The sequence below is a fragment of the Bos indicus genome, chromosome 23 (assembly GCF_029378745.1).
Source record: "Bos indicus isolate NIAB-ARS_2022 breed Sahiwal x Tharparkar chromosome 23, NIAB-ARS_B.indTharparkar_mat_pri_1.0, whole genome shotgun sequence".
NCBI classification, from domain to species: Eukaryota; Metazoa; Chordata; class Mammalia; order Artiodactyla; family Bovidae; genus Bos; species Bos indicus.
The window spans coordinates 8537499-8560615 of NC_091782.1; the positions used below are offsets into that span (position 1 = coordinate 8537499).

Here is a 23117-nt window from a genome sequence, read left to right on the forward strand (position 1 = left end):
TGATTCTCTTTTGCAGTGTTCAAACTTGCACTACATTATGCTGAAAAATCTGGAATAATAAGTGAGACCAATGGACTGGGTTTAGGAATGTTCAAGTCATTTTTATCTTCAATAAAAAGGAGACTTGGACAAGAGCTCTAGTGTCATTAGAAAAGATCCAAGCCAAGTTTGTTGTTTCCAGAGGAAAGCAACAGTGAAGATGAGGGGAAACTTTTGGAGGAACTAGAATTGCAACACTGCAACTGCCTCAGTTTGTATAAAACACTGTCATTCACTAAAATGAGCCTCTCATAGATTCACATTTCCATTGAGATGAAGTGAAAAAATTGTTTTAATCTAAGGACCCTGTATGGATGTGAGAGTTGGACTATGAAGAAAGCTGAGCGCCAAAGAATTGATGCTTTTGAACTGTGGTGTTGGAGAAGACTCTTGAGAGTCCCTTGGACTGCAAGGAGATCCAACCAGTCCATTCTGAAGGAGATCAGCCCTGGGATTTCTTTGGAAGGAATGATGCTAAAGCTGAAACTCCAGAACTTTGGCCACCTCATGCGAAGAGTTGACTCATTGGAAAAGACTCTGATGCTGGGAGGGATTGGGGGCAGGAGGAGAAGGGGACGACAGAGGATGAGATGGCTGGATGGCATCACTGACTCGATGGACGTGAGTCTGAATGAACTCCGGGAGTTGGTGATGGACAGGGAGGCTGGCGTGCTGTGATTCATGGGGTCTCAAAAAGTCGGACACGACTGAGCTACTGAACTGAACTGAAGGAACCTGTTCTCTTCAGAAATTGAATGTAAATTGTTGTGAAATAATAGCTGATCTTGTGGGGTTTGGAATCACATTTAACTTGGTTGAGTGTGGAGAGTATCACTCATCAGATTTGCATCCTGGCAAAAGTCATTTTTCTCCACCATTTTATTCTGTCCATCTTCTGGTAATTCAATCACTGAGATGATGTGAGAATTCAATAAAATGATGATACAGAAAGCCAGCTCAAAAATTCCTCAATAAATTCTAGTCATTTTAAAAAATATATTTATTTATTTGGCTACATTGGGTCTCAGTTGTGGCAAGCAGAATCTTTAGTTATGACATGTGACTTCTTAGTTGCGGCATGTGGGATCTAGTTCCCTCAACAGGGATCAAACCTGAGCCCCCTGAATTGGGAGCATGGAGTCTTAGCCACTGGACCATCAGGAAAGTACCAGTTCTAGTCATTTTTATGGCAGCATGGTGAGTTTCCTGTCACTAGATACATTAAAGCATGTAAAGATGGACTGTTCATCAGAATTGTGGTAGAATAAGAATTAATGCAGAACTTTAGATAGACAGCTTTCCTTTAAAGTCCATTCTGAATCACAGATACTGCATATATTAATATAAGATGTAATCATTAATCTAAAAGTAGAATGATATATTTAAATCATATGATTGCATCAAAGGAGGTAATTCATAGTTTTTTTCATAGGGTTCTGTTTACTGAACACTCTACAATGTGTTCTGAGCAACATGCTTGTATCTTTCCTTCGGGTAAAGCAAGAGAAGGGGACATGTCCCCAGTAGAAAGAGGAGAGTCAAAAATGGGAACCAGGAGGAAGGGATTAATCACTTTTTCACATAAAATACTGATTATTCTAAAGCAGAGTTGCTGGTTTGAGACCTATCTCTGAGCCCCTGCAGGATGAGATTAGGACATGGACCCTGTTACACTATTAGTTACACAGTCTGCAAAGGTACCTTCAAGACCCTCCGTTGCACACAGATCGCTCTCTATAAGCGGCTTTCTCTTATGTGTATTCTAGAGGTGCCACTGACGGTAGAGGCAGCGCTGGGAGATGATCCTGAAAAACTTAGGTGACCATCACTGACCAGCAGAGCTGGCTCACGATAGGGCCCCAATTAAAATGCTACAACTACAAACGGATCAAACTTATAAAGCACAAAATTAAAACAATCCTAAGGTTTCAAAAGAGGAACTGCATACTGAATATCTGACCAGCAACTGATGATGTTATCCGCGGATGAATCTGATTGGCTTTCCCAAACTGAGCCGACCCAATCCAGGAATAGAGCAATGAGTTCCTAGGTTGGTAATATTTGAGATGTGGGTGGAGGGGGGCCTTAGTCCTCACCGAGATTTTTCTGCTCCCCTGCACTTTGCCTTCTTCTGTTCTCCTGCATGGTGTGCCTTTGGTTCCCCCCAGGCTCCTGGACAGTAATTCTGCCAGTGATACTGATGGTGCTGAGCCCTCTCCTGGCTTGGGCTGGGAACACCCGAAGTAAGTGCACACCTTGGATGGTGAGCTGCTGTGGAGGGAGGGAGAGGGAGGGAGTTAGCTTTACCTCTGTGTCCAGGCCACATCCCTCAAAAATCAGCATCCTCTCCAGTGACTACTTATCTTTATCATGAGTGCTTGCATGCAGGCTCAGTCACTTCAGTCGTGTCTAACTCTTTGCAACCCCATGGATTGTAGCCCGCCAGGCTCCTCTATCCGTGAGATATTCTCCAAGCAGGAGTACTGGAGTGGGTTGCCATGCCCTCCTCCAGGGGATCTTCACAACCCAAGGATCGAACTTAAGTCTTCTGCATTTCCTGCATCGCAGGTGGATTCTTTATCCATTGAGCCACCTGGGAAGCCCTATCTTTATCATATGAATCCTCGATTCCTTCTGCAAACAAAAGGTGCCTGGATACTTGCCCTCTTTAGGAGACCTGCCCAAGGAGCCTTCATATACATGTATATTTCTTCTCAACTCTCTTCTAATAAAACCTCTCCAGTCTCGCATCCCATTCCCTCAGGTTTTTGAGAGGATTTAGAAGTGATTTCCAAAATAATTCAAAATGTTTATGCTGCTGCTGCTAAGTCGTTTCAGTCGTGTCTGACTCTATGCGACCCCATAGACAGCACCCCACCAGGCTCCCCGGTCCCTGGGACTCTCCAGGCAAGAACACTGGAGTGGGCTGCCATTTCCTTCTCCAATGCGTGAAACTGAAAAGTGAAAGTGAAGTCGCTCAGTCGTGTCCGACTCCTAGCGACCCCATGGACTGCAGCCCACCAGGCTCCTCAGTCCATGGGATTTCCCAGGCAAGAGCACTGGAGTGGGGTGCCATTGCCCTCTCCAAAATGATTATGAGTAATTTCAAAATAATTCCCGTCCGTGATTCTGTTTATTCTATTAAGCTATGCCAGAAAATGGGAACGATCCTCTGAAAACGTTAAGGGGATGCAAAAGGAATTAGAAAGACCTCTTCTGGAAGACCCTTCTTGTGTCCTCCAAAGGATCTGTGACCCTGCTTCTTCTTCCCAGTATGTGAGGATGTTCTATGTGAGGATGTTCCAAGTGGCCTCCCCACTGTCTCCTCTTTTTTTCAATTGAAGTATCGTTGATTTACAATATTGGGTCAGCTTCTGGTGTACAGCACAGCAACTCAGTTATACATACGTATACATGATACATATGTGCTGGGCTCTCCTGGCGGCTCAGACGGTAAAGAATCTGCCTGCAGTGCAAGAGATCTTGCTTCGATCCCCTGGGTCAGGAAGATCCCCTGGAGAAGGGAATAGCAACCCACTCCAGTATTCCTGCTTAGAGAATTCCATGGACAGAGAAGCCTGGCAGGCTTCAGTCCATGGGGTTTCAAAGAGTCGGACACAACAGAGCAACTAACACTTTCACTTTTTCATAGTTGATTTACAATATTGAGTTGGTTTCAGGTATACAGCACAGCAATTCAGTTACATATATATGTAGTATGTATATTCTTTTATATATATAGTATATATATTCTTATAGTATAATATAGAGTATGTATATTCTTTTTCAGATTCTTTTCCCCTTTAGGTTATTACAAAATATTAAGTAGCATCCTCTGTGCTATACAGTAGGTCCTTATTGGTTATCTATTGTCTCCTTTTCTTTCTCCCTAAACCCCATGGTTTATAAGGCCTGTGTCCCTGGACTGGAGGTTCTCTGGCACAAGTTGGGGTTAGTTTTCTCTTGTTTCTCCTGCGGTATAAAGCACTCTGGAACTAAAGTGGGAATCCTCAGTACTCGGAATGACCCTGTAGTTAAGGAGCATCTAAGGGGCATTCTGTGATGCCTTAAAGAACTCAAGAAGAACTGAAAACCTGGCACAGGCCAGTGCTTATCGTGACTATTTTGAACCTTTCTAGCCTCTCAGTTTCTGCTACATCACCTCTTGATCTGGCCTGAACCCACAAGAAGAGATTCAACTAATATAGAATGCGAGTGTGTGTCTTCAGTCGCTCCGTTGCGATCCTATAGACCATAGCCCACTAGGCTCCTCTGTCCAGGGGGTTCTCCAGGCGAGAATACTGGAGTGGATTGCCATGCCCTCTTCCAGGGGATCTTCCCAACCAGGAATCAAACCTGCATCTCTTACGTGTCTTGCATTGGCAGGTGGGTTCTTTACCACTAGTGCCACCTGGGAATCCTGGTATAGAACAGACCATATTAAATTATATTTTTATAAATTCAAAATAGTCACATATCAGCCATTTCATATGGTTCAAACCATATACCCTGAGCAGGATACTGAGAATGTCAAGGCTGTTTCCATCCCACGGGGCTGAAAGCCAATAAGGAAGTCAAGGGAACTCATTACCTCTTGGAGTCTTGAGCCCAATTTTCATATGTTCATTCCTCATGCCAACAGTTTTCCATAATCAGCCATCTCCCTCCATTTTTCTGTATCCTTTCCCCAACCATGTTATCACCATTACTGAAAATTCCCAAAGTTTGCACAAACCTTCAGCACTATAACAGACCCATTGGATGAGATGAAACTTCATAAAATGTTGCCTGTCTCTTAAAATCACCTGTGAATGTTTCTTTACAGTAGAAAGAAGAGAAAGAGGAAGTTAGTCTTAATTTCTCACAGGATATAGAAGAGACATAAGGTATAGAGTCTTCCCCAGTGGTCCGGTGGTTAAGACTCCACCTTGCACTGCAGGGGGCACAGGTTCGACCCTGGGGAATTAAGGTGTCATGATTTCAAAACTGTGTTGGAGTGGGAGCCCCTTCCTGCTTTCCAGAAGCCCCACAAAGATTAGTTCCCCAAACCATAAATGACAAATACTTTTTTGAGCAACTATTAAGTACTAGGCTCAGTGAATTCTATTTGAATAATACAGAGAAGTCCATTATGATTGTGGAAGTTACCTAATGACAAGAAAGACAACAACCCAATAAACACTGAACCAAGAAAAACATTTGAAACAGTAGTAGATGCTGTTTATATGTGTATATTATATGTGATGAGTGACTGTTAGCGTGTCCGACTCTTTGTGACACTATGGACTGTAGCCCACCAGGCTCCTCTGTCCATGGAATTCTCCAGGCAAGAATACTGGAGTGGGTCGCCATTCCCTTCTCCAGGGGATATTCCAGACCCTGGAGGGATCAAACACAGGTCTGCTGCATTGCAGGCAGATTCTTTACTGTCTGAGCCACATATTTTATATATATATATATATATATATATATATATATATATATATATAGTATTCACCTGACTTCAGTGCAAGTGTCTAGGGGGCTTTTCCTGAGAAAGTGACATCCAATAAATGATGAGAAGAAAACAATCATGAGAAAGATCTGAGGGACAAATACTCCAGGGACCAAGGGAAAGGTAGAAATGTGGGAAGATGTTTGCCGTGTTCAAGGGACAGAAAGAAGGTTCAAGCAGCTGAAACAGATAAAGCAGGTGGGGGAGTAGAATAAGGTGAGGTTGGAGAGAAAGTCAGGAGCCAAATCACGTTAGGCCCCAATGGCTATGATGAGAAATTTGACTTTTATTTATAGAGATACGTGAAGCTACTAAGGGAAGTTACAAAGTAAGTCCATTTGTATATTTTTTAAAATATTTATTTATTTATTTGGCTGCCTTGGATCTTAGTTGTGGCACACGGGATCTTCGATCTTTGTTGTGCTATGCAGATCTGTAGTTGTAGCATGCATGATCTTTTTTTTTTTTAGTGGCAGCATGTGGGATTTTAGTTGTGGCACGTGGGATCTAGTTCTCTAACCAAGGAGTGAACACTGGCCCTGTGCATGGGAAGCTCAGAGTCTTAGCCACTAAACTACTGCCCTGTATTTATTTTTTTTTAAATAATTCTAGCTACCACATGGCGATTAGATTGCAGGGGTTCATGCATCCCAATGTTGCACCCCACAGAACATGCATCCCAATGTTCATTCACTGCAGCATTATTTACAATACCCAAAATGTGGAAGCAACTTGTGTCCATTGACAGATGAATGGATAAAAATGTGGTACATATACAATGGAATATGACTCAGTCATAAAAAAGAATGAAATTCTACAATTTGCAACAATATGGATGGACCTAGAGAGTATTAAGATTAGTGGAATAAGTCAGACAGAAAAAGTCAAATACTCTGTTATCACTTATAAGTGGAATCTAAAACATAAAGCAAACAAATGTATATGACAAAACAGAAACAGAGACACAAAGTGTGAACTAGTGGCTACCAGTGGGGAACCGGAAGGCAGGAAGAATGAGACAAGGGTATGGTATTAAGAGATTCAAAGTACTATGTATAAAATAAATAAGCAACAAAGACTTATAGTACAGCACAGAATATAGCCATTATCTTGTAATAACTTTAAATGGAGTATAATCTATAAAAGTATTGAATCACTGTGTTGTACACCTGGAACTGATATAATATTGTAAATCAATGATACTGCAATTTAAGAAAAGACCCAAAAATTAAAAACCATATACACTCGTATGGTATGTATGTGTATATTTGTATCTCTGTATCTTTACACACAATGAAGCTACAGAACCATGGGTAACCAATAAGAGCCCTGAGATCCAGCTGACCCTTTCCGTCAGCAGGTCAGAATTGCCAAATGAATCTTGCCACCAAATGTTTAGAAAATCTGGCTTTCTGAGCTGTCCAGACTTGGAAAAGGAATGGTGGACCAGTCCTGGGCTTGCGATTTTAATCTCCTATAACCCATCAATAGTTTTCATCACATTTAGCATAAAGTCAAAATCCTAATATTGCCTACAAGCACCTGGTTCCATGTAACTTCTCCAGTCTCATCTTTTAGCCTCCTTTTTCTCACTTTTTTTGTGCTTCAGTGAACTGTCTTCTTGAGGAAGTCCATCAGTTCTTTCAGCTTTTCCACACTTCTACTTCTTTTCCACATTTCTACTTAAAATGTGTCTCTCTTTTTCCCCTACACACACACACTCTTCCTCGAGCTCCCAGCCACTTCCCTAAGTGTCTTCAGAGACCATGCCTCTGAGCTCTAACCTAACTTAGGTCCTCCCATCATTCACAGATCCCCACCCTGGTATCCTGACATTTCTCATTCCTGTATAAATGTGTGCATTTGGCTTCCGTCCATCACTTTCACTAAATTTCAAGCTCCACGAATAGAGGGACGGTGCCCGTTTCCCGATTCCTGGCATCTCAGGGGCAGCGAGGGTTTGGCAGGCGGGCAGTCCTGACCAAGCACTCACAAGAGCAAGGGGGCGGCCGTGTTGTGGCAGAGGTCGTGCGGAGACTCAGCGCTAGTGTCTCTGCGGTGGAGGGTCCCAGGAGGAGGTGGTGGTGGGGACCCCGACCAGGCCACACTTGGCGACGGCCAGGCGAGCCTGGTGGCCAAGTGGAGCCCGATTGGCTCAGGGGCAGAGCTCGTCTTCCCTGCGCGGCTGGCGGGGGAGGACGGACCCGGGCTCCGAGGGCCCGGGGGAGCCCTTGGGGGTCCCCGCTGCCCCGCGGCGCCGGGCGCCCGGTCACCAGGGCACTCCCCTCCCCACAGCATTCTTCATGGTGCAGGGCAAGTCCGAGTGTCACTTCTCCAACGGCACGCAGCAGGTGCGCTTCCTAGACAGGTACATCTACAACCGCGAGGAGCAGGTGCAGTTCGACAGCCTCGTGGGCGAGTACCGGGCGCGGACCGAGATGGGGCGGCCGGCGGCCGAGCGCTGGAACCGCTGGCCCCAGGCCCTGCAGCGGGCCCGCGCCGCCGTGCACGCCTTCTGCGCCAGCAACTACGAGTTCTTTGCAAGCCGCACGGTGCAGAGGAGAGGTGAGACGGGGTGGGGGTGAGAGGTCAGTGCAGGGGAGGGGAGTGTGAGAGCGACCGAGACAGAGACGGAGAGACAGAGACGGAGACAGAGAGACAGAGGTGGAGATAGAGAGACAGAGAGAGACGGAGATAGACAGAGACACAGAGACCGAGAGAGACAGAGAGAGAGAGAGACAGGGACACAGAGAGACAGAGAGAGACAGAGAGAGACGGAGATAGAGAGACAGGTGGAGATAGAGAGACAGAGACACAGAGAGAGATAGAGAGACAGAGAGAGACGGAGATAGACAGAGACACAGAGACCGAGAGAGACAGAGACACAGAGAGACGGGGACACAGAGAGACAGAGAGAGACAGAGAGAGATGGAAATAGAGAGACAGGTGGAGATAGAGAGACAGACACAGAGAGAGATAGAGAGACAGAGAGACACAGAGAGAAAGAGACAGAGACACAGACAGAGATGGAAACAGAGAGACACAGAGAGACAGAGATGGAGAGAGAGAGACAGAGACAGACAGGCAGAGACACAGAGAGACCGAGAGAGACAGAGATAGAGAGACAGAGACAGAGAGACACAGAGAGAGATGGAGAGACAGAGATGGAGAGACAGAGACAGAGAGACACAGAGAGAGATGGAGAGACAGAGATGGAGAGACAGAGACAGAGAGACACAGAGAGAGATGCAGAGACAGAGACAGAGAGACACAGAGAGAGATGGAGAGACAGAGACAGAGAGACACAGAGAGAGATGGAGAGACAGAGACAGAGAGACACAGAGAGACAGAGATGGAGAGAGAGAGACAGAGACAGACAGGCAGAGACACAGAGAGACCGAGAGAGACAGAGATAGAGAGACACAGAGAGAGATGGAGAGACAGAGACAGAGAGACACAGAGAGACAGAGATGGAGAGAGACACAAACAGACAGGCAGAGACAGAGACACGGACAGAGAGACAGAGAGAGAGACGGAGCTAGACTGAGTCCAGTGAGTGAGTAAGATTGGGGAGGACAGTGCAGGCTACGAGGGTCCCCGTGTGAGAGCCTGCTGTCAGAAAGCTAGTGTGCGATTTTGTCAGTATGCGGTGGGCGGAGAGAGGGTATATGGTGGGGAGTGGACCGGGGTCTGAGACGGGGAGAGAGGGGCGAGGTGGGAAGACAGATGTGGGGGACGGGGGTCTGGGCCTCCTGCCGTCCAGGGAGGGCTGGGGCGGGGGTGGAGGGGAAGGCTGGCTGAAGTGGGGGCAGAGATTCGGGAAGGGGCCTCGAGGTGTCCGTGGTTTGAGGGAGCTGAGGAATGTAAAGGACTGTGAGACTGTGAGAAGAGCTCCATCTACTCTGGGCACACCCCTCACTGCTGAACGCTCCGCAGTAAGTGTGCTGGCGTCTGTGTGCAGGAGTGTTGCGTTGAGAATAAATTAGTGGGGGCACTAATTTCTAGGGGTGCAGTGGAGAGGAACCTCCCACACCCCTCTGACCTTTCTGAAGCTGCTTTTAGTTCTAAATTTCTGACTACTTTTTTGCTTTCTTGGTATGTACATGTTTACATATTTGAAATGATTGTGAAGCCAACTTTTGGATATAATTTTGTTATTTAATATTAACATACTAATATTACCATGTTTATAATGCTAATAGTACTTAGGTAGTTACATATTAACCCTTTGTATGGTTGTAAACAATTTATCTGGCACTCCCCATTGTAAATTTTATTTTCCATATTGCCATTTAGTTGGAAATTTATATCTTATTGTTTTTAACTTATATTTCTTTTATTTCTAAAGTTCTCTTTTATCACTTTTTTTTTTTTTTTTTTGCCAGTTGTAACGACTGCTCCAAACACTATCTATTAATCTGTTATTGCTGGGGTCCATGTGTTTTTCTCAGTAATTTTATGGCTTCTCTATGCAGTAAGATTATTAACATTTTGAGTCAACATTTTCTCCAGTTTGCAGTTTCTATTAGATTCTGTTTAATATTTTCCATGTTAAGAGTTTAACAGTTTTTATTTACTGAAATAGAAACAGCAAAATTGTGACTAATGGTTTACCGTCGATCTTAAATCTACTATTTTGTGGTTCTGTACAAATGCATCCCCCACTTCTCCTTTCTTTTAAAATAATTGTATTTACCTAGGGCCTGATAGTGTTAGAGAAGGAAATGGCAACCCACTCCAGTACTCTCGCCTGGAAAATTCCATGGACTGAGGAGCCTGGTAGGCTACAGTCCACGGGGTCGCAAAGAGTCGGACACGAATGAGCAGCTTCACTTTCACTTTGATAGTGTTAGAGGTTGTTTCAGATATTGAGTCCCAGGCCATACTCTGATCACAAATGTCAGTTTAGGAGAGAGAATTCTAAAATGATAACAATTCCAAACATTGTTGTCTTCAGTCACTCTGCTGCTGCTGCTGCTGCTGCTGCTGCTGCTGCTAAGTCACTTCAGTCGTGTCCAACTCTGTGCGACCCCATAGACGGCGGCCCATCAGGCTCCCCCATCCCTGGGATTCTCCAGGCAAGAACACTGGAGTGGGTTGCCATTTCCTTCTCCAATGCATGAAAGGGAAAAGTGAAAGTGAAGTCTCTCAGTTGTGTCCGACTCTTTGCGACCCCATGGTCTGCAGCCCACCAGGCTCCTCCATCTATGGGATTTTCCAGGCAAGAGTACTGGAGTTGGGTGCCATTGCCTTCTCCATTCAGTCACTCAGTCATGTCCAACTCTTTGTGACCTTCTGGACTGCTGCACACCAGGCTTCTCTGTCCTTCACCATCTCCCAGAGTTTGCTCAAACTCATGTCCATTGAGTCAATGATGCTGTCCAACCATCTCATCCTCTGTCACCTCCTTCTCCTGGCTTCAGTCTTTCCCAGCATCAGCATCTTTTCCAACAAGCCAACTGTTCACATCAGGTGGCCAAAGTATTGGAGCTTCAGCTTCAGCATCAGTCCTTCCAATGAGAATTCATGGTTGATTTCTTTTAGGATGGACTGGTTTGATCTCCTTGCTCTCCAAGGAGTCTCAAGAGTCTTTTTTAGCACCACAGTTTGGAGCTGTTTCTCTGCTCTTCCTCAGTAGCATACTGGACACCTTCTGACCTGGGGGGCTCATCTTTCAGTGTCATTCTTTCTGACTTTTCATACTGTTCATGGGGTTCTCAAGGCAAGAATGCTTAACTGGTTTGCCATTCCCTTCTCCAGTGGACCATGTTTTGTCAGGACTCCACCATGGCCCATCTGTCTTGGGTGGCCTTGCACGGCATGGCTCACAGTTTCATTGGCTTACACAGGCTGAAATCCATGTGATCATTTTGGTTAGTTTTCTGAGTTTATAGTTTTTATTCTGTCTGAGCTCTGATGCATGGTGATAAGAGGCTTGTGCAAGCTCCCTGATGGAAGAGACTGGCTGTGGGGAAAACTGGGTCTTGCTCTGATGGGTAGGGTCATGCTCAGTAAGTCTTTAATCCAGTTTACTGCTAATGGCTGGGGCTGTGCTCGCTCCCTGAGGCAGCCCAGTCCTGGACTCTGCAGTCTCTGAGCTAGGGCTATCGGCTCCAAGGATAGGCCTAATGGACGTAAGCCTCCTCCAAGTGGTCGTAAGCCACACACCACTCCTCCCGGGACTGCTGCTGCCAGAGCCCCTGCCCCTGTGGGAGGCCACTGCTGACCTGTGCCTCTGCAGGAGACCCTCAAACACTCACAGGCAGGGCTGGCTCAGTGTCTTGTGGGGTCACTGCTCCTTTCCCTGGGTCCTGGTGTGGACAAGTTTTGTTTGTACCCTCCAAGAGCCTCTGATTGAGCCCCTCCTACCATCTCGTTGTGGCTTCTCCTTTGTCCTTGGACATGGGGTATCTTTTCTTTGGTGGGTTCCAACATCCTGCTGTCAGTAGCCTTGTTCAGCCGCTAGTTGCGATTTTGGTGTTCTCGCAGGAAAAGATGAGCTCACGCCCTTCTACTCTGCCATCTGTATAATGTCAGACAGCTGTAATCAGGTCAGACTACTATAATAAACTATCATAAACTGTTATGTTAAAAATGACATAAGTGTATTTCTCACAGCTTTAGAGAAGAATAAGTCGAAAATCAAGGCACAGGCGGATTAACTGTCTGGTGAGATCCCACTGTGACTTTTTTTGGAAAAAGGGAGACAAAGGGAGAGATTCATCAGCTGAGTATAAAGCTATAACAACTTTTAAAATGATGAACTCTCCGTGTTGCTTTTCCTGTGCAGGACTCATGTTTTCCTTGAGACGCCCCTCGTGGAGAATGACCTCTGTGGTCCGTCTCTGCTGCTCAGGGGAAGAACAGGTTCCATGCAGCTCTACATCTCTACCAACCCCACTGCTGCTCTCTCATTTATCCTGAAGATTTGAATCATATTCTCTTTCATAGCAAAAAAAAAAAATTCAATGAGTAACTAACATATATTGAGCACTAAGTTCCAGCCTTTTTTTGGCCACTCCACACAACCTGTGGGACTTTAGTTCCTCGATCAGGGGTTGAACCAGCCCCTTGGCAGGGAGAGTGCAGAGTCCTAACCACTGGACCACCAGGGAATTCCTCCAGCCGTTTCTTAACATAGCTTAGGTCTATCAAGTCTTTTTGTTTTTAAATATGATGGTCAATATTTTTTATTTAAGTATAGTTGATTTACAATGTTGTGTTAATCTCTGCTGTACAGCAAAGTGATTCAGTTACAAACATTCTTCTTTTAATACTCTTTTCCATTATGCTTTATCATAGGATACTGAATCTAGTTCTCTGTGCTATACAGTGGGACCATGTTGTTTATCTGTTCTGTATATAATAACTTTCATCTACCAACCCCAGACTCCCGCTCCATCCCTCCCCCAAGCACATCCCCCTTGGCAACTACAGGTCTGTTCTCTGCGACCATGTGTCTGTTTTGTAAATAAGTTCATTGTGTCGTATTTTAGATTCCACATATAAGTGACAGCATGTGATATCTGTCCTTCTCTTTCTGACTGACTTGACTTAGTATGATCATCTCTAGGGGCATCTGTGTTGTTGTAAATGGCATTATTTTGCTCTTTTTTATGGCTGAGTAGTAGTCCATCTTGGAGAAGGCAATGGCACCCCACTCCAGTACTCTTGCCTGGAAAATCCCATGGACGGAGGAGCCTGGTAGGCTGCAGTCCATGGGGTCGCTACAAGTCAGACACGACTGAGCGACTTCACTTTCACTTTTCACTTTCCTGCATTGGAGAAGGAAATGGCAACCCACTCCAGTGTTCTTGCCTGGAGAATCCCAGGGATGGGGGAGCCTGGTGGGCTGCCATCTATGGGGTCGCACAGAGTCGGACATGACTGAGGTGACTTAGCAGCAGTAGTCCATCTTTTTTTTTTAATATAAATTTATTTATTTTAATTGGAGGCTAATTACTTTACAATATTGTATTGGTTTTGCCATACATTGACTTGAATCCGCCATGGGTGTACATGTGTTCCCCATCCTGAACCCCCCTCCCACCTCCTTCCCCATCCCATCTCTCTGGGTCATCCCAGTGTACCAGCCCCAAGCATCCTGTATCATGCATTGAATCTGGACTGGTGATTCATTTCACATATGATAATATACATGTTTCAATGCCATTCTCCCAAATCATCCCACCCTCGCCCTCTCCCACGGAATCCAAAAGACTGTTCTATACATCTGTGTCTCTTTTGCTATCTTGCATACAGGGTTATCATTACCATCTTTCTAAATTCCATATATATGCATTCGTATACTGTATTGGTGTTTTTCTTTCTGGCTTACTTCACTCTGTATAATGGGCTCCAGTTTCATCCACCTCATTAGAACTGATTCAAATGTATTCTTTTTAATGGCTGAGTAATACTCCATTGTGTATATGTACCACAGCTTTCTTATCCATTCGTCTGCTGATGGACATCTAGGTTGTTTCCATGTCCTGGCTATTATAAACAGCGCTGCAATGAACATTGGGGTACACGTGTCTCTTTCACTTCTGGTTTCCTCACTGTGTATGCCCAGCAGTGGGATTGCTGGATCATATGGCAGTTTTATTTCCAGTTTTTTAAGGAATCTCCACACTGTTCTCCATAGTGGCTGTACTAGTTTGCATTCCCAACAACAGTGTAAGAGGGTTCCCTTTTCTCCACACCGTCTCCAGCATTTATTGCTTGTAGACTTTGGATAGCAGCCATTCTGACTGGCGTGAAATGGTACCTCATTGTGGTTTTCATTTGCATTTCTCTGATAACGAGTGATGTTGAGCATCTCTTCATGTGTTTTTTAGCCATCTGTATGTCTTCTTTGGAGAACTGTCTGTTTAGTTCTTTGGTCCATTTTTTGATTGGGTCGTTTATTTTTCTGGAATTGAACTGTAGGAGTTGCTTGTATATTTTTGAGATTAATTCTTTGTCCATTGCTTCATTTGCTATTATTTTCTCCCATTCTGAAGGCTATCTTTTCACCTTGCTTATAGTTTCATTTGTTGTGCAGAAGCTTTTAATTTTAATTAGGTCCCATTTGTTTATTTTTGCTTTTATTTCCAATATTCTGGGAGGTGGGTCATAGAGGATCCTGCTGTGATTTATGTCAGAGAATGTTTTGCCTAGGTTCTCCTCTAGGAGTTTTATAGTTTCTGGTCATACATTTAGATCTTTAATCCATTTTGAGTTTATTTTTGTGTATGGTGTTAGAAAGTGTTCTAGTTTCATTCTTTTACAAGTGGTTGACCAGTTTCCCCAGCACCACCTGTTAAAGAGATTGTCTTTTCTCCATTGTATATTCTTGCCTCCTTTGTCAAAGATAAGGTGTCCATAAATGTGTGGATTTATCCTGGGCTTTCTATTTTGTTCCATTAAACTATATTTCTGTCTTTGGGCCGGTACCACACCGTCTTGATGACTGTGGCTTTGTAATAGAGCCTGAAGTCAGGCAGGTTGATTCCTCCAGTTCCATTCTTCTTTCTCAAGATTGCTTTGGCTATTTGAGGTTTTTTGTATTTCCATACAAGTTGTGAAATTATTTGTTCTAGCTCTGTGAAAAATACCATGGGTAGCTTGATAGGGATTGCATTGAATCTATAGATTGCTTTGGATAGTATACTCATTTTCACTATATTGATTCTTCTGATCCGCGAACATGGTATATTTCTCCATCTATTAGTGTCCTCTTTGATTTCTTTCGCCAGTGTTTTATAGTTTTCTATATATCAGATCAGATCAGATCAGTCGCTCAGTCGTGTCCGACTCTTTGCGACCCCATGAATCGCAGCACACCAGGCCTCCCTGTCCATCACCAACTCCCTGAGTTCACTCAGACTCACGTCCATCAAGTCTGTGATGCCATCCAGCCATCTCATCCTCTGTCGTCCCCTTCTCCTCCTGCCCCCAATCCCTCCCAGCATCAGGGCCTTTTCCAATGAATCAACTCTTCGCATGAGGTGGCCAAAGTACTGGAGTTTCAGCTTTAGCATCATTCCTTCCAAAGAAATCCCAGGGCAGATCTTCAGAATGGACTGGTTGGATCTCCTTGCAGTCCAAGGGACTCTCAAGAGTCTTCTCCAACACCACAGTTCAAAAGCATCAATTCTTCGGCACTCAGCTTTCTTCACGGTCCAACTCTCATATCCATACATGACCACAGGAAAAACCATAGCCTTGACTAGATGAATCTTTGTTGGCAAAGTAATGTCTCTGCTTTTGAATATGCTATCTAGGTTGGTCATAACTTTTCTTCCAAGGAGTAAGCGTCTTTTAATTTCCTGGCTGCAGTCACCATCTGTAGTGATTTTGGAGCCCAGAAAAATAAAGTCTGACACTGTTTCCACTGTTTCCCCATCTATTTCCCATGAAGTGGTGGGACCAGATGCCATGATCTTTGTTTTCTGAATGTTGAGCTTTAAGCCAACTTTTTCACTCTCCTCTTTCACTTTCATCAAGAGGCTTTTGAGTTCCTCTTCACTTTCTGCCATAAGGGTGGTGTCATCTGCATATCTGAGGTTATTGATATTTCTCCCGGCAATCTTGATTCCAGCTTGTGTTTCTTCCAGCCCAGCATTTCTCATGATGTACTCTGCATATAAGTTAAATAAACAGGGTGACAATATACAGCCTTGATGAACTCCTTTTCCTATTTGGAACCAGTATGTTGTTCCATGTCCAGTTCTAACTGTTGCTTCCTGACCTGCATACAAATCTCTCAAGAGGCAGATCAGGTGGTCTGGTATTCCCATCTCTTTCAGAATTTTCCACAGTTTATTGTGATCCACACAGTCAAAGGCTTTGGCATAGTCAATAAAGCAGAAATAGATGTTTTTCTGGAACTCTCTTGCTTTTTCAATGATCCAGCAGATGTTGGCAATTTGATCTCTGGTTCCTCTGCCTTTTCTAAAACCAGCTTGAACATCAGGAAGTTCACGGTTCACATATTGCTGAAGCCTGGCTTGGAGAATTTTGAGCATTACTTTACTAGCCTGTGAGATGAGTGCAATTGTGCAGTAGTTTGAGCATTCTTTGGCATTGCCTTTCTTTGGGGTTGGAATGAAAACTGACCTTTTCCAGTCCTGTGGCCACTGCTGAGTTTTCCAATTTTGCTGGCATATTGAGTGCAGCACTTTCCCAGCATCATCTTTCAGGATTTGGAATAGCTCAACTGGAATTCCATCACCTCCACTAGCTTTGTTCGTAGTGATGCTTTCTAAGGCCCACTTGACTTCACATTCCAGGATGGCCCATCTTATATATGACTCATCTAACTCAAAGAGGTAAGTTTGTTTCATTATCCTCCTTAGAGATAAGAAAGTTGAAGCACAAAGTAATTTAAAAGCTCTTCCAGAATTAACCAGATAGAAGCAGAGCCTGGATTTGAACCCAGGGAGCCTAGTTACAGAAATCACGCTTTTAATAAATATAACCTGTGTCCTGCAAAAAGTGTAAATACTGCAGTTCAACAATAAGTAACTCCTTCAAGTTATGAAAAGAAACCCCACAATTTTCCTCAACATCTCTCAACTCTAATAGGGGTTGGAGGTTTTAGGGTTAAATTCAAGCAAGATTCATGGCACCATGTCCTCTGAAGCCACATGGGAAGCCTGGCCTATCCGAGGCTTCAGTCTGGTCAGGAGACTTAGTCTGTCTCCCACACTAACCCCCACTGCGTTTTCTCTCCTAGTTCAGCCTACCGTGACTGTGTATCCTGTAAAGAGTCGGCCCCTATGGCACCACAACCTCCTGGTCTGCTCTGTGAATGGTTTCTACCCAGGCCACATTGAGGTCAGGTGGTTCCGGAATGGCCAGGAAAAGGAGGCCGGGGTGGTCTCCACAGGCCTGATACCTAATGGAGACTGGACCTTCCAGATCATGGTGATGCTTGAAATAGTTCCTCAGGGTGGAGAGGTCTATGCCTGCCACGTGGAGCACCCCAGCCGTATGAGCCCTGTCACAGTGGAATGGAGTGAGGAGCTCTCTGATCTCATAAGTTTCTCAGCCACCACGGAGGGGGCCCGCTTACCCCCGAGTGTCAGGATTCTCCTCTCCCCACACAAGTGTCCATGGGCTCCATGTTCTCTTCTCCTTCAGCTGAGGTTGTTGGGGTTGCCCTGTGATGTCCTGTGGTGGAGATCCTCCTAGAGTTTGCAGATATCCCATGATGGTTTCTGTAAATGCCTGGGCCCCCTTGGGAGCCAGTTCTGCCCAACAAGCAGAGAAGATGACATCTCTCTCTGAGCCTCCTGTGACTTCCCAGGTCATGGTCACTCTTCAGTCCTGGGCACCAGTCCCCTGTGTCAAGTTGGGCTTGTGCTTTAGACACTCTTACCCTGAGTTGTTCACTGTGATCTGAGAAGGGGCACACCCGCTCCAAGGACCAAGTTCAGTCCCAGTTCTGCCTTTTATTAGCTCTGTCAGCCAAGACAGACTTCCCCACCTCATCCAGTCCCAGGCACACATCCATCAGATGTTGAAGATGTGTGGCCTTCTATCAGGGCTGGGATACTTAAATGAGTCACTGCCCAAACCTTGTAGCAACTCAGCTTGAATTTTCATCTCTTTTCTAGGAATGGCCAATTATTTCAGTTTTTTCAGAGCAGGCTTCTTCCCCCCCCCCCCCCCAATTTCAATTAGAGAAGTTGGATTTGGGATAAAAATCACTCAGAAACTGGCTTCTTTTCTCAGGGGCACAGGACAAATCTTCACAAGAAAAGTTGCTGAGTGGAATCGGGGCCTGTGTTCTGGGTCTGCTCTTCCTTGGGATGGGGCTGCTCTTCTACATCAGGAGGTAAGGGACCTGTTGGCAGCTGAGACAGCCCGCAGATTGTTTGGAGGAAGAAATATGGCTTTACTCAATTAAGTTCTCTGAATACAACATTTGCCTAGTTGGTCTCAACTTCCCTAGAAATCCAGAAAGTACCTATGGGTAAAATATAAGAGGTGATGGCCTGTAGAGATAAAAGAAGGGTTAGCATGCATGGAGATCTCAGATGGAAATCCTGGAGCAAATGCAAGAAGAGACACTAAGACTGATGAAATGATGCTGGATTTGTGTGATGGAAGCTTCCTAGGTCATATGCGTTCCAGGGTCTGCTCCCCTCTCCACCCTGGTATTCCGTGATGCAAGAAATCTCAGGGGGTGGTCAGGGGCTGAGACAACTGTATCCTGGGAATGTGCCTCCTCCCTCTCCTTTCCTAGGAGACACTGGGCTTCAGCCAAGGTCATGCCTGTTCATCCTCTTTTAGAGAGAGATTTGATCTCCCAGGAACAGTGGTGGTGATGACAAGCGAGGCGACAGACAAAATGAGAAAGACTGAGATCTGATTAGGCAGTTTGCAGTAAAGCTTTGCACAGTTAATAAGAGAACAGACTTGTGTTTGCCAAGGGGGAGGGGGTGGAGAAGAGAGAGATTGGGAGTCTGGGATTGGCAGATGCAAACTATTATATACAGGATGGATAAACACCAAGGTCCTACTGTACAGCACAGGAAACTCTATATCCAGAGATAAACCGTAATGGAAAAGAACATTTTTTAAATGTATGTGTGTGGGGTTTTCCCTGGTGCTTCAGTGGTTAAGCTACCTCCCAATGCAGGGGACACAGGTTCAATCCAGGGTTGGGGAACTAAGATGCCACATGCCACAGGGCTAATAAGCCTGTATGCCACAGCTACTGTGTCGATGCACCCTAGAGCCTGTGCTCTGCAACAGGAGAAACCACCACAGTGAGAAGCCTACCAGCCACAACTAGAGAAAGCCCGTGCCCAGCAACGAAGATCCAGTGCAACCATAAATAAATGAAAAGTAAAATTTTAATGTGTATATGTGTATAACTGGGTCACTTTGCTGTACAGCAGAAATGAAAACAGCACTGTAAATCAACTATATTTCAATAAAATTAACAAATAAAGACTGCCAGGCCAGCAGCCACCAAAGGGACATCTCTTCGATTAAAACTCTAAAAATAATGAAATAAGAGGCCCATGGCCTGAGGTAGCTGTGGTTCAGGGAAGCATAAGACTGATTTCCGCCTTCTTACTGCAGAGGTCTCAGGGGAGGCCCCCAGGAAGAGGGGAAGAAGCAGCGTGAAGCGGTGGTATGGAAACAGCCCTCTCCTCTGTCCCCTGCAGGTCTCCTGAGCTGGAGCAGAGACCGTGACACTTGGACGAGAACCTTCTGTCCCAGCTTTTTCGCAGCTTGAAAAGATTTCCTACTTCAGACCATGGGCCTCTTATTTTATTACTTTTAGAGCTTTTAATCGAAGAGATGCCCCTCTGGTGGCTGCTGGCCTGGCAGTCTTTATTTGTTAATTTTATTGAAATATGGTTGATTTGCAGTGTTGTTTTCATTTCTGCTGTACAGCGTTCATTCCTCAAAACGAGAGTACTTTCTCAGGATCTAATTTGCTCTGGGTTGAATGACCCTGCAGAAAAAGTGCTGGGTGGCTTCTTCGGCCCCTACTCTGCACCCAGAAGTCTCCAAGATTGATCCCAGTACCTTATCTTCATTCTTTCCCGGTCCTCTTTGTTCTCTGCCCCTGCTGCCTCCATCCGTCCACATTTCTTTATATGTATTTTTTTAAATACAAGGGAGTGGAATCTTCGTACAGGTTAGACAAGGCATGGTGTGTATTCATGATAGCATTAAGTCGGAAGTCAGTTTCAACTGCTCATTGATCTCATTCCTCTAATTAAGTTCCTTTAAGGTTAGACAGGAACAGAAATGGGCAAAAGGGGAAGGAGCCAAAGAGCTACTTTTCAAAAGCAACAAATTTGAGTAAGGTGACACATAGAAGCAGAAAATTGCAACTCTGTAATCAGAACAGAGTTTTTAACATTTTCTTATAGCATAAAGATTAAAGAGGAGAAGGGCAGAAAAATAACTATAGCTACTTCAACTTGGGAATAAGCACAACACAAAAGGCGCTCTTTTGAGATAAAAAATACAAAAAGGGAAGGGAAAAAGTACAGAAGCCGAATAGGTAAATGAAGATAAAATGCTATCAGCAGGAAAAAAGACTATTTTATCTATGATATGTTTTATACGAACTTCATGGTGGCCACAAAACATAAATCTAGAGCAGAGATATAAAACATTTTTTAAAAAAAGGGAATTGAAGAAGACATACTGTAAAGCCACCAAGTTAAAATGGCAGATAGAAACACAAGGGAAAAGGAAGCAATAGAGATCAGAAAACAAAAGATAAAATAACAGTATTGTGTCCTCATCTATCAGTAATCACCCTAAATGAAAATAGGTTGAATCAGCCAATCAAAACACACCACTGGTAACCACTTCTCTGTTCATTGTATCTAAGCATTTATTTTTGTTTGATATGTTTTATTTATTTTGTTTTGCTTGTTTTTGCATTCCACATATTATGAGTAAAGTCATACAATATATATCTTTCTCTATCTGACTTATTTTACTTGGCATCATACCCTCAAGGTCCATCCATGTGGTTGCAAATGGAAAGACTTCACCTTTTATACGGCTGACAGCACTCCACTGTATAAATATATATGTATACACCACATACCACGTCTTGTTTTAATCCATTCATCTGTGGGTGGGCACTTAGGTTGTTTCCATATTTTGCTATTGCAAATATTACTGTGATAAACACGTGGATGCATATATCTTTCTGAGTTAGTGTTTGCATAGTCTTTGGAGGAGGGTGAGATGGGTAAAGGGCATCAACTGTATGAAGGTGAATGGAAACTAAATTTCTGGCATGCTCTAGTGTACACAGAAGTAGAAATATAAGGTTTTAATGTAAAACTTATATAGTGCTATAAATTAATGTTCATTTCAGTTCAGTTGCTCAGTCATGTCCGATTCTTTGTGACCCCATGGACTGCAGCACACCAGGCTTCCCTGTCCATCAGCAACTCCCGGAGCTTACTCAAACTCATGTCCATAGAGTCGGTGATGCCATCCAACCATCCCATCCTCTGTTATCCCCCTCTCCTCCTAAATTAATGTTACCTCAATAAAAAATAAATTTAAAACAAGGAAAAAAATCTATAATTTACTAAAACATTAAATTGTACATGTAGAAAGAATGAAATTGTGGTAAGCTAATTACACCTCAGAAGATTTGTTAGAATAATCTTTTTTTTTAAGAAAGAGTCTACCTAAGCAAGACAGAAGACCTAGAAGACATAAATAAAAATATGTCTTTGAATAAAAATTAAAAATATATTTGCATGGATAAAATAAGTTTTAAAGAAATAAAGCTCAGGAAAACTTTGTAACACATAAGGCTGACAATTGGATTAACTTTCTTATCATCTAAAATTGCCAACAAATCTATAAATAAATAAAAATAAACAACAGAAAATTGGTCAAAGATCTAGACTATTTACAGATGATAATATATCAAAGGCCATTTTTTATAATCTTGAATGGCAAATAACCCAATAGCCTGCATACCAGAGACATTTGTGATTGTTCTGTTACTTGAATAGTCCAGCGGTTTTGTTTTTGTTTTTCAATGTTTACAATTATCCAGTTTTAGAAAAGAGAGACTTTAATGCCTGGTTACTTGTTTTATGCTGTAATCTAGTTTATTTTATGTAAAATGTATATTGAATGCTTTCCTTTTTTATACCTGCCTTAAATAATTTGGCAATCAGAATTAAAAAGGTTTTTTTTATATATTAAAAAAAAGATATTTACTGAAACACACCAATAATCAAAAACATGTAAATTCAGATAGCGATATGATGAAATATTTCTCCCCCAAATTGGCAAATGTTGTAGTCTGGTTTTGTAAATAAAGGATTTAGAAGATTCTGTGAGAATGGATTCTCTCATATATTATTAGTAACATCATGAACTTGGTTGTATCTATGGCTCAGATGGTAAAGAATATGCCTGCAATGCAGGAGTCCTGGGTTCAATCTCTGGATCAGGAAGATACCCTGGAGAAGGGAATGGCAACCCACTCTAGAAATCTTGCCTGGAAAATTCCATGGACAGAGGGATTTGGCAGCCTACAGTCCCTGGGGTCGCAAAAAGTCAGACACAGCTGAGCAGTTAACACAGTCATTAAAATTAAGAGTGCAAATGTTGCGTGATTGACAACAACAATAAAATCCACATCTATATCTGCTATGTTCTGAATGTTTGTGCCTCTACAAAATATGTCTATTGAAACCTGATCCTTAATGTGATGGTATTAGGAAGTGGAGCCTTTGGGGGTGATTAGGTCTTGAAAGTTGAGCCCCTATCAGTTCAGTTCAGTTCAGTTGCTCAGTTGTGTCTGACTATTTACAACCCCATGAATTGCATCACGCCAGGCCTCCCTGTCCATCACCAACTCCCGGAGTTCACTCAAACTCATGTCCATCAAGTCAGTGATGCCATCCAGCCATCTCATCCTCTGTCGTCCCCTTCTCCTCCTGCCCCCAATCCCTCCCAGCATCAGAGTCTTTTCCAGTGAGTCAACTCTTTGCATGAGGTGGCCAAAGTACTGGAGTTTCTGCTTCAGCATCATTCCTTCCAAAGAATACCCAGGACTTATTTCCTTCAGAATGGACTG

At 43.8% G+C, this 23117-nt stretch overlaps 1 protein-coding gene across 3 annotated transcripts; it reads left to right on the forward strand.

Moving 5' to 3' along the window:
- The first annotated feature begins 1838 nt into the window (after nucleotides 1–1838).
- Nucleotides 1839–22635, forward strand: LOC109576545 (DLA class II histocompatibility antigen, DR-1 beta chain-like). Of its 3 annotated transcripts, none has more exons than XM_070777793.1 (5): nucleotides 1840–2282; nucleotides 7829–8098; nucleotides 17256–17537; nucleotides 18257–18359; nucleotides 19616–22635. In XM_070777793.1, exons 1-5 carry the CDS (start codon nucleotides 2183–2185, stop codon nucleotides 19770–19772), a joined length of 912 nt encoding a protein of 303 aa, XP_070633894.1. In that variant the 5' UTR covers nucleotides 1840–2182; the 3' UTR covers nucleotides 19773–22635. The 3 variants fall into 3 exon arrangements, with proteins under 3 accessions (XP_019840738.2, XP_070633894.1, XP_070633895.1); XM_070777794.1 differs by having other exon boundaries at nucleotides 1848–2282; nucleotides 19702–22634; XM_019985179.2 differs by lacking the exons at nucleotides 18257–18359; nucleotides 19616–22635 and having other exon boundaries at nucleotides 1839–2282; nucleotides 17256–18249.
- The last annotated feature ends 482 nt before the right edge of the window (nucleotides 22636–23117 follow it).